At 34.3% G+C, this 12,319-nt stretch overlaps 2 protein-coding genes across 2 annotated transcripts in view; both read right to left on the bottom strand.

Annotated features, from left to right (window-relative positions):
• Positions 1-2,320: 2,320 nt before the first annotated feature.
• Positions 2,321-3,085, bottom strand: LOC132552127 (neurogenin-1-like). Its single transcript, XM_060216267.1, has one exon. It carries the CDS (start codon positions 3,083-3,085, stop codon positions 2,321-2,323), a length of 765 nt encoding a protein of 254 aa, XP_060072250.1.
• Positions 3,086-3,371: 286 nt separating this feature from the next.
• LOC132552119 (thiopurine S-methyltransferase-like) overlaps positions 3,372-12,319 on the bottom strand; it is a 29,125-nt gene continuing 20,177 nt past the window's right edge. The window contains exon 6 of the mRNA XM_060216257.1: positions 3,372-3,486. Coding sequence (XP_060072240.1) covers positions 3,372-3,486 — 115 coding nt within the window. The remainder of the gene's footprint in view (positions 3,487-12,319) is intronic.

Below are 12,319 nucleotides of genomic sequence, written 5' to 3'. Positions count from 1 at the left end.
TACTTACTGTTATAAAGGTATGTCTCCACACATACTGTTATAAAGATATGTCTACATACTGTTATAAAGGTATGTCTCCATACATACTGTTATAAAGGTATGTCTCTATACTTACTGTTATAAAGGTATGTCTCCACTCATACTGTTATAAAGGTATGTCTCCATACATACTGCTATAAAGGTATGTCTCCATACATACTGCTATAAAGGTATGTCTCCATACATACTGCTATAAAGGTATGTCTCCATACTTACAGTTATAAAGGCATGTCTACATATTGTTCTAAAGGTATGTCTACATACTGTTATAAAGGTATGTCTCCATACTGTTATAAAGGTATGTCTCTATACTTACAGTTATAAAGGTATGTCTACATACTGTTATAAAGGTATGTCTACATACTGTTATAAAGGTATGTCTCCATACTAACTGTTATAAATGTATGTCTCCATACTGTTATAAAGGTATGTCTCCATACATACTGTTATAAAGGTATGTCTCCATACTTACAGTTATAAAGGTATGTCTATATACTGTTATAAAGGTATGTCTCCATACTGCTATAAAGGTATGTCTCCAGACTTACTGTTATAAAGGTATGTCTAACATATACGTCACTTAAATTTTCTACACAAAGCTTAATATCATGTGAAGAATGTTTACAACTCGCACGACTGTGTTTATTTTCCAATTACCATGAACGATGGCGTTATTCCTATATTCTCTCTATGAATAGATTAAGTGAAACAAAATAGCAATTTATGTGATATACTGGTAAAGATTAAGCAATGTTTTCTATTTCTTTTCACGAACATTATATTCAGCATGAATTAGAATTCAGAAAATATCGAAATAGATATATGTATATTTACATAAATATTGATGATAATGTATTGTGTGAAAAGTCACCTGCGCGATATAAATAGCTACTAACTTCCCACCAGTCTTAAACTATTCTATACATAAACATAGCACATCAGGGTTTTTGTGACGCGGATGATGTGTAATGAACTTAATTGCCACAGGTATGTGACATTATTCTAGAATTGTCCTATGTATCAGAATTACGAAATTTATTGATGAGGGTGATCTCTTCACTTCAATCACCTTCTGGACTTTAAAAGTTAGGCCCTCAGAGTCACTAACGAGTCCTAGAAATAAGATGCAGTTAAATATAATTCTCTGCTCTACTGTGTCTTACTCTAAATGCATTTGTATTAAAAACTTAACATTTGCTTGTGCGTATTTTGTACAATTCTCAACACCTATAAAGGGTCACAGGTGTGACTTCAGGTTGATATCATTAATGTTGATAATTTTGACTTTGAATTTTCTATGAGTTGTTACAATTTGAACTACATTTATAAACATTGCATTAAGAACAAACTGATTGTAATACATACATTAAAAGGTTTTATCAATGATAGAAAAGAAAAAAGGAAAAAAATTCCAGTCCATTTGATTACTGGAGCTATATTTAGAAAAGTAAAAATAATTTTATGAGAACGTCGTGTTTAATCAAAATAGCAGATAATAACACATGTTTTGATAGTTATCATTTTGCGTATTAACTAAGATTAAAAACATTTTAACACATTCCATCAGAAGTTATATGTATATGTTATGAACCTCATTCACAAAGAACAATCATCAAGCGATATGTTATAATCCCAAGATTTATATCTTTACAACATCTTTCTTAGTTAACATATGATTCGTTAAATAATACACAGTTCTGAGTTTATTAATGAATATGTAACTTATTTTCATGTTGTTAATATATAATTTTATGTTATTTATTAATATTTAATTCTCCTGTTGTTAATTAATATATTATTTCGACTTTTAAAAAAAATATGTAAATCTTGCATTGACTATTCATTACATATATACCATGTCTAGATATCTAATATCTAAAACCTAAGTCATAAGTGAAATTATCAAATATTCTTCATTTCATAATTAATTTTAATTACTTAATGAAAATAAACAAAATGTAACAAAAAGTAACATTGCCGTATTTATTTATAATATACATACAAATATAGTACAACAGCAAAATCAATTATGTGTTTATCTCAAATAGATAAATACAATGTGTGGTTTATAAGATGTGTGTTTATATTACTATTACGCCTTTTAAGAACCTCTCATTAAAACTTACCAAAAGTATTTTTCGCTTTCTTTTTAGTTCCATCTTACTTATATAAGATAAAATGTAAGAGAATTTCGTTATATAATGTAATACTTCAGACTTATAACTTAAATAAAGACGTTTTTAAAATTCTGTCCACAAATACAATGGTGTCCTTTTCAATGCTACACTTTGTCACTAGAGTTCCGCTTGAATGCACTACTGTCAGCTGTCCTTTGGAATGCTGGAGAGAACTTGCGTCCATTGTTCCTAGGGAAAGTCGTTAAAGTCTGTAACCCTGGCATGTTTGGGTACCTGGTAAAGGGCTCCAGACACACAGATGGGCTGGTCGAGGGGTTATTCCTGTATGCAATCACTCGCCGCATTTCCTCCAGTGCATTGGCTTGCATTAGAATGAAATTTTTAGCCAGCAGTAAAGTTGCAATTTTTGAAAGTTTTCGCACGGAAGGGCTATGTGCATACGGTATCACTGACCGAAGTTCATCAAGAGCGTCATTTAAATCATGCATTCTCCGCCTTTCCCTGGCATTAATGTTTAATCTTACCACTTTCTCACCTTTTGGTTTCCGTGTCTTCGATTTTCCATCGAGATCTTTTTGTTCATAACTTTCACCAATAATCCCAAAACTGTCTTTTCGTCGTTCGGAAGACGAGCTGTTATCACTGTCATCGCTGCTGTGTTCTTCTACATCTACTTTCACATTTGAATAACCCTCGTCGTCGGCGGCTTCATTTTGAAATTCATCCCGTTGTTTTAAATAAATATTTTCTTGTCCGGTCCTACTCTCACCACTTAGTGCTGCTATACTGAACAATTGCGGATTTGCTTGGTTCGATCTAAATATATTTTCCATCATAACTGCTGGTATTTCTCTCTTAACTTGAATATTATCAAACTTTGGTTCATTTGTTTCCTCTGTTACGCTCATAGCACACGACTTACAGAAAGTGAAAACCAAAAGTCACTAAACTGAGTTGGTTTGCTTGAAATAAAAAAAAAATAAATGTTCTCCGTTTTTTCAAAACAGTCGTCTCAGATAAGTTTTCAACAAAATAATATATAGAGCGGGGAAAACTCTATGATCGCAACATAGCACCATGTATCCGGGCGACGCGCCCTGCGTAGTTAAACAAACTTCAAAACAGCTTTAGAGTGATATTGCTGAACACTCGTCTTGACAGCCGATTGAGACGTTTAGCAATCTGGAATGATTGTTACTTTCCCTCTATTTCGGCAGTTAATTTGTCATGTTGTCGAATACCCGTCCAGCACTTCACCAGAAATGACCAGTCCTCTTCAATTGAGACAAGATATCGTTTATCTGGCTTCCTGAAAACACCAAATCATATTAGGAAATTAATTGATCAGCTTTGATGTGTGAGTTGTATCCTGTGATTTGATTGGCTCGCGTACTAATTCGGTATGCACCGTCAGATAATAGGGATTTGTGCGCAGCTGCCAACATTGAGAGGCAAATAATTACTTGTGTGTGCCTGTGTATGGTGTCTCCCCCTAATCCAATTGACGCTGGCAGAGTAGACCTTGATGGGGTGTAGACATTCGCTACTCACTGTTATAAACCTGCAACCAATTCCAACCAAACCAGCGTTTTAAAATCAATTACGGACAAATAACACACAATCTCAGAATACTCCAAGACACAAATGGCTGAAAGCTAAGCTTTGTCATCACCCGTACATGACCTAAGTCTTTGAGCACTTCTATTTTGGAAAAAAAATTACATTTATGTCTTTGAGCATAAAATTCCAACATGTTATTCTGAAAATTTTACGTGGCATTTGTGTTATCATTTCCATTTTTCATCTACGTGTATTTCAGCCAATTACAAGTTAATCAAGATTTTTTCCCAAAATACAAGATGTATAAAATGCATAATAATATCAATTTTAGCTTAATGTTATAGTAACCCTGCATGCTACGAGTGAAATCCTAATAATTGTGATTTTTTCCCCTTTTTCAATTTATCTATTTTTTCATGTCATTATTTTTTTACTAAAATACATATTTAATATCTCATAATATAGCAAAAAAAATGTTTGCCCCTCGATGCTGGTAGTTTTGACCCTATGTTAAAATGCATTAGACTGGAGCACTTCAGGTATAATGTTTTTGACAACAGCCTGGGTAGGGGTGAAATATCTGTTTATATGAGCTGGTTAAGTGAGCCAATATCTATTTTTTTTAATTCATGTAGCTATGAGGCTAGTGCACACCCAACCACTTTTTTTTGTAAATATTGAGAGTGATTTATATTTATCTGAATGATCACAATTTTCCCTTATCGTCAATAAAGACTCACAACAGACTAATATTTAAATGTTATTTTTCATACCTGTGTCTTTCATACAATTTTTTGTTATAGTCATATAATAATAATGATAACAATAATAATAATATACATGTACGCACTATCAAGTACTTTAAAAATAAAAATGATATGTACTTAAGAAATGAAAAAATAGAACCAATTAATACATTAGAAAAAAAAATCAGAAAAAATGATAATATCATTGTTTATTTATGCAACGTGTACAACGGGACTTGTTATCGATACCAATAATGATAAGAAAATAGAGATAAGAAAATCAAATCAGTCTCGCACGGATTGATTCAACTGCGTGTGATTGGTGATCTAATAAAAATGTGACGTCTAAGGATTAACGTTTCACTAATCATGTCAAATGGGATGCTTGTAAAAGTCCTATTAATACACAAGTTGTTAGAACAAAAAAGCCAAGACCTTTTACAAGTGAGCTATTGGCCCTCCGTCGGACCGTTAGCCATATGGTTGGGTTTTCCTTGGAATCCCCGGTTATAATGCCATCTTTGATATGCTAATATGCTGATAAGGAGGGCACTACACGTCTTCAGAATGGTCACAGCAATTGTCTCACGTCGTCTGACAGCTGATCCCACATTCACTTCACGTCATGGCAATATTTTTCTTTTTCGCTGGATTAGATCATGCCTGCTTGTTTGTATGGAGTGTACCAGTATTTAAATATGTAAAATTATGCCTAATATTTTATCTTTAAAATGTAATTATTTAATTGTACTGTGTCAAAAACTCCTACAACATCCATCTTGATTTGTAGTGATTTTATTTGCCTGAGATACGTCACATTTTTTATTCATGTTTGAAATATCATATTATAGAACATCTAATATGAAATATCAATAATAATGTTCCGAATTTTCAGATAAAATTAGTTTCTACTTTCTCTGTATAGTACTATAAGCAACTGGGAAAATGATAATTAAAAAAGGTCTCTTTGTTTCCATCGATCTTTTGAAACAGACATATTCATGAGAAACATCAAGAAAATACTAACATGTCAAAATAGTCATAACCCAAACTCAAATTCCATAAAACTAGGGCAAAATATTAACAAAGGAGAGTTTTATAGGCAGACTCCTGAATAAGTACAAGGGCAATGATACCGGGTGTTTCGGAAGAGTAAACGTCTTCTGCTTCATCAACGACACCAGCAATGTACCCGTTGTTCTCTTCACTCAAGTTTATTTCAGTCTGTTGAATGCAGCCTCCTCTTATCATGTTATATCAGGAAGCGGCGTTCCCTATCAAAGCCCCCCGTCTGTGCTACACCAGGAGCAACTGAAATACCTTTAATAAATCATTTATGTGAAATTAATTTGGCCTTAATGAATTTATTTTCAATACCGTGTTATGTTTTCGATGTTGCTGTGACAAAGCAGAATCCTGTACGCTTTGCTGATCGTAGAGACAGATATCTAGGAGCATGACTCTGTCCTTAATTAGTGTAGGTTTCATTTACATCTAAATGTCATTGAAATAACGCTGGGAATTCATTACAAAATTGATACAATGTCTTAAAACACTATTTCTGAACATAAAAATTCCCAAAATTGTCAGTTGATTTCTAAGCTTCATAATTTAGTGGTTCATTGATATCGGCACATTTTCTCATTTATTCAACTTTTGCTATTTGGTAAATTTTAGAAACACCGTTTGTTGACAAGAGAAAGAATGAAGGTGAAGCCGGTGTATAACAATGATGATGACAATGGTATGTTTTCGTTATAAATTCAAACATTAATTATGCAGTGTTTATCAAAAATAAATTTGCGCGAAATATTGCGAAGAATATATAGATGAGGAGGAGCAAATTAGCTGAATTTCTTTGTCGTTTAATTTCTGAAAGGAAAGTCTCAAAGACATGGAAAATCTTCTAGTTCAGTTAAATGACAAGTTTTAACTGAATAAGACTGAATATATAGAACAAGCACCAGATTTTTGTGTCATGATTTCTTTCGCGTATATGTTATATGGATAGGAAAATGACGGAAAAATCCTATTTTTGTTTTTTTTTTTATTCGTAAAGGGCACTGAGAATTTAAACTTCCTGATACAAATAAATATATATATTACTTATATAGAAAAGGATAATTTTTTAATCGATATGTAAAATATTGAATTTTTGATTGAATCATTGTGCTTAATTTGTAATTTCGGGTTATCAGTTTTTATTTCGAAATTCTTAATTTTATATTAAGGAGCCATAGAATTGGTAATGACAGTTTGGTTAAAGTGACACATTAAGTTCTTTCTTCACTGCCTTCTGTCGTACTCATTTTTAATACAAAGAAGCTGAACGAAACCAACCACCATAATCTATTTCTAGGTTTTCCCCGACCGTTGTCAGATTTGATGGAGAGGTTTTACGGTTTACAAAAGAGGGGATCATGCGATCTTTGAGGGGGTGATTATTTCGGTGATTGGTGAACAGGGTCCATATGTGAAAGGGACCAGTGGGTTTGTTTCCTTGAAGGGCCAAGAACAGCACATATAATCTTAAATACGGTATGTATCAGCGGTATATCACAATAGTGACAAACTCGGTGATTTACATGGTCGTGTCGATTCCATTAAACGAACTGCAGGTGTTACTTGTTGTGAAAGTATTGATGTTCCGGTTTGATCTACATGATTCTGTGAGAGCTACAGCATTAAAAGTCATGTTTGTTTATAGGGTAAAAAAGGACATTAACGTATGATATATACTTAGTCGTCCTACATCTAGATTAAAAATTCCGGACATCAAAACGCCGTTCCTTATGTTACCGCAAGCAAGACTTACATAACAGTTTTCGATCTGTAATGATAAATACCTCAGTCACGTGTACTTGTATATATGTAATGTGATGTTGTCCAATTCTCACGTGATCCTAAGCCTTGTACATCATTTTCTTCATGACATTATTGCACTCTCCACTTAATTTTGTTGGCGCTGAAACAGCACAACGTTTCCATGCTTTCAGATTAATTATGTTATATTAAATATTACTTGTTTATATTTTTCAACACTTCTTTTATGTATTTTCACTAGCCAAAATTAATTTATAAGACGTTCGAAGAGGACAAAATGGATATTTGCAGAGATTAAAATATTCTGTTTTACTTATAAGATTATAGATTGTGGTGGTTTCTGATAATTAATTAAAATCAACAAACTTTTTGATGGATTTTCCAGAAAATATAATTTTAATTTGATGATCAACTCAGTTCATTAATGATGATATGGACGGCTCAAAGACGGACATCAAAAAATCCAACACAAAAGCTGCATCTCTGGAGTCACTGAACCGTGCTACTGGTGTGGGAAGAACAAATTGAAAATTTGAACACTCGAGCACCTTTAAACCCTGTCTTTACACAGCTGACTGAACACGCACGATGTTGGAACATCCCACAAAAGGAACTAATTTTAAGGGCATTAACTTGTATTTAATGATAAAGAGATTGATTACTGCCATTATACCCTGGGTACACCATGAAAAGAAAATTTTGACAAAAGGTACGCGCGACCAGATGGCCAGATCATGCTTAAACCATAAAACGGAAATAAAAAAATGTGTTTGAGGGATAAATGACTAGCTACGGTCATTTTGACGGAAATTCTGAAGGACAGGGATAAGTCATGTATCAAAAATAAGCAACATGCTTCAGACATACTGGGCCTTTGTGACAATCAGCTGGTATTCATGGAATGGGATAACACATTTTTAAAATTTTGCTTACTATATCATGAGGTCTATGATACTATATCATCACATTACTCTTTCAAAATGATCCCTGTAATTAATTACTCATTAAATTAAGTCACTATTAACCTATGTCTGGGACAGTTTTAGAAAGAAAACATTTGCTGAAGGTAAGCAGCATTCTTAAACAACAACACCAGCACCACCACCACCACAACATTAGCAACAACAATTACATCAGCAGCAACAACAACAATTACATCAGCAGCAGCAACAACAATTACATCAGCAACAACAACAGCAACAACAACAATTACATCAGCAACAACAACAAAAATTACATCAGCAACAACAACAGCAACAACAACAATTACATCAGCAACAACAACAACAATTACATCAGCAACAACAACACCAACAACAACAATTACATCAGCAGCAACAACGACAACAACAACAATTACATCAGCAGCAGCAACAACAACAACAACAATTACATCAGCAGCAGCAACAACAACAACAACAATTACATCAGCAGCAGCAACAACAACAACAACAATTACATCAGCAACAACAGCAACAACAATTACATCAGCAGCAGCAACAACAACAACAAAATACAATTGTGAAGTGATTGTTTTACTAAAACGCTGTTACTATTTTATTGTTATTACAATGCTGATAATAATTATAATTATGATTAGTGCGATACTCTCAGCTAGTTTATCTAGTCAGACCGACACTGTAAATCCGATTCGTCTCGTTTGACCAATACTCTCAGCTAGTTTATCTAGTCAGACCGACACTGTAAATCCGATTCGTCTCGTTTGACCAATACTTTCAGCTAGTTTATTCACACACTGTCAATCTGATTCGTCTCGTTTGACCGATACTCTCAGCTAGTTTATCTAGTCAGACCGACAAAAATAAATCTGATTTTAGTTGTTATGTATTTAATATAATAATTCTCGTTTGACCAATACTCTCAGCTAGTTTATCTAGTCAGACCGACACTGTCAATCTGATTCGTCTCGTTTGACCGATACTCTCAGCTAGTTTATCTAGTCAGACCGACACTGTAAATCTGATTCGTCTTTTTGACCAATACTCTCAAATCTAGTCAGACCGACACTGTCAATCTGATTATCTCGTTTGACCGATACTCTCAGCTAGTTTATCTAGTCAGACCGACACTGTTCGTCTCGTTTGACCAATACTCTCAGCTAGTTTATCTAGTCAGACCGACACTGTAAATCCGATTCGTCTCGTTTGACCAATACTCTCAGCTAGTTTATCTAGTCAGACCGACACTGTCAATCTGATTCGTCTCGTTTGACCGATACTCTCAGCTAGTTTATCTAGTCAGACCGACACTGTAAATCTGATTCGTCTCGTTTGACCAATACTCTCAGCTAGTTTATCTAGTCAGACCGACACTGTCAATCTGATTCGTCTCGTTTGACCGATACTCTCAGCTAGTTTATCTAGTCAGACCGACACTGTAAATCTGATTCGTCTCGTTTGACCAATACTCTCAGCTAGTTTATCTAGTCAGACCGACACTGTAAATCTGATTCGTCTCGTTTGACCAATACTCTCAGCTAGTTTATCTAGTCAGACCGACACTGTAAATCTGATTCGTCTCGTTTGACCAATACTCTCAGCTAGTTTATCTAGTCAGACCGACACTGTAAATCCGATTCGTTTGACCAATACTCTCAGCTAGTTTATCTAGTCAGACCGACACTGTAAATCCGATTCGTCTCGTTTGACCGATACTTTCAGCTAGTTTATCTAGTCAGACCGACACTGTAAATCCGATTCGTCTCGTTTGACCAATACTTTCAGCTAGTTTATCTAGTCAGACCGACACTGTTTGCCGTTATTATGTTTCTTTATTTTGACGAATAAAGCCTGCCATTTTGTGTTACAATTTTTTAAAACACTTACTGCCATATTGTTTTGATTACTGTTTTGACGAACAATGTCAGTCAAATTAGTTTCTTTTGTTGTACTAATAAAAAATAGATTAGTTGTGTACTAGTTGTTATGTATAATATAATAATTCAATTTTATTTTCACCGTGTTACACAACTCCTCCGCCTGTCGATAAAACGTCACTATTCACTCTTTTATTGGTCTTTTTCACGTCTGTAAACCTTGTACCGAATCACCTTATGAATCCTGCTTATAACCAACATCGATGGCTCCTAGATCAAAGTACAACGCTTCTTTTCGCTGCAATTATTTAAAGACTTAATCGAAAAGTTCTTTAAATACAAAACGTTATTTTTTTATCATTTTATCATTTATAATTTATTTTGAATCGGCTCCTTATGTTCCTATACTTAAACATGCAGCTCAACTAGGGTCATGTAACACGAGTTAAAATGTTATTCATTGGACTGTTTTGTTAATGAATTTAAAGCTGCGTATTTGTAAAAAAAATTCTCTATTAAAGCATTATTCATTAGCTATGATAAGCTAATGAGTGCTCCTTGCAGTCGATCAGCATTGACGTGCAAGGTGAGCTGGCTGGCTCAACGCGCAATGTATGGAGACGTGATGGCAATCTATAAATAACCGAGTTGTTCACAGATGGTAACAGCAAAATTAATTTATAATAATGTAAAACAGAATATGATAACAAAGCGATTGCTTAACGAACAAGATTTTGTTGGACCGTTCGATAACCAAAACAAATTGCGCAGTTTCGTAGTGAAAAGAGCGACAGCCAAGCGCCCACCACATCAAACGGTGAAATTAGTCGTTGCCGATATGGTAGCGACTCGCTACAAAAAAACAATGAATTGAAAAATAATGAACATTATCGCGAACCGATGTAACAATAAAACCCGATATAAAAATCGTATCAGTTATTTAATTTGAATTGTTAATCACTGTATCAGACTAAACAAGGAGATATGTGTTACGCCGGTATCCTGACGTTGACAATCTGTGAAACAGTATTGCTAATGATAAGACCATCATTGTGATGAATGTTCGGGATTTGTTTACACAAAAGTGCATTCAAGGTCTTGCCCCAAACCGTTACAACCAACTGTCTATCATCAGAGTTTGGTTATAATGTATTAACGTATTCCACACACTCATTCACTTCATAAAAGGTAATAATGCGTTGTGAGAAACAGTGTGTCATGACGAAAGTCTATAATAGCGTGTAGGACTTGGGGTCTATAAAAGTGTGAAGGACATGAGGTCTATAATAGTGTGTAGGACTTGAGGTCTATAATAATGTGTAGAACATGAGGTCTATAATAGTGTGTAATGTTTGAGGTTGATGATAGTGTGTAGGACATGAGGTCTATAATAGTGTGTAGGACATGAGGTCTATAATAGTGTGTAGGACATGAGGTCTATAATAGTGTGTAGGACTTGAGGTCTATAATAGTGTGTAGGACATGAGGTCTATAATAGTGTGTAGGACTTGAGGTCTTTAATAGTGTGTAGGACATTAGGTCTATAATAGTGTGTAGGACATTAGGTCTATAATAGTGTGTAGGACATGAGGTCTATAATAGTGTGTAGGACTTGAGGTCTTTAATAGTGTGTAATACCTGAGGTCTATAATAGTGTGTAGGACATGAGGTCTTTAATAGTGTGTAGGACTTGAGGTCTATAATAGTGTGTAGGACCTGAGGTCTATAATAGTGTGTAGGACTTGAGGTCTATAATAGTGTGTAGTACTTGAGGTCTATGATAGTGTATAGGACATGAGGTCTATAATAGTGTGTAGGACATGAGGTCTATAATAGTGTGTAATGTTTGAGAGGTCTATAATAGTGTGTAGAACTTTAGGTCTATAATAGTGTGTAGGACATGAGGTCTATAATAGTGTGTAGGACACATAGTGTGTAGTGTTTGAGGTCTACAATAGTGTGTAATGTTTGAGGTCTACAATAGTGTGTAATGTTTGAGGTCATAGTGTGTAATGTTTGAGGTCTACAATAGTGTGTAATGTTTGAGGTCTACAATAGTGTGTAATGTTTGAGGTCTACAATAGTGTGTAATGTTTGAGGTCTACAATAGTGTGTAATGTTTGAGGTCTACAATAGTGTGTAATGTTTGAGAATGTTTGAGGTCTACAATAGTGTGT

The sequence above is a fragment of the Ylistrum balloti genome, unplaced genomic scaffold (genome assembly GCF_031769215.1).
Source record: "Ylistrum balloti isolate Yb309-2 unplaced genomic scaffold, AGI_CSIRO_Ybal_v1 Utg370238, whole genome shotgun sequence".
Lineage (NCBI taxonomy): Eukaryota > Metazoa > Mollusca > Bivalvia > Pectinida > Pectinidae > Ylistrum > Ylistrum balloti.
This window is presented reverse-complemented; position numbering and strand designations above follow the sequence as displayed.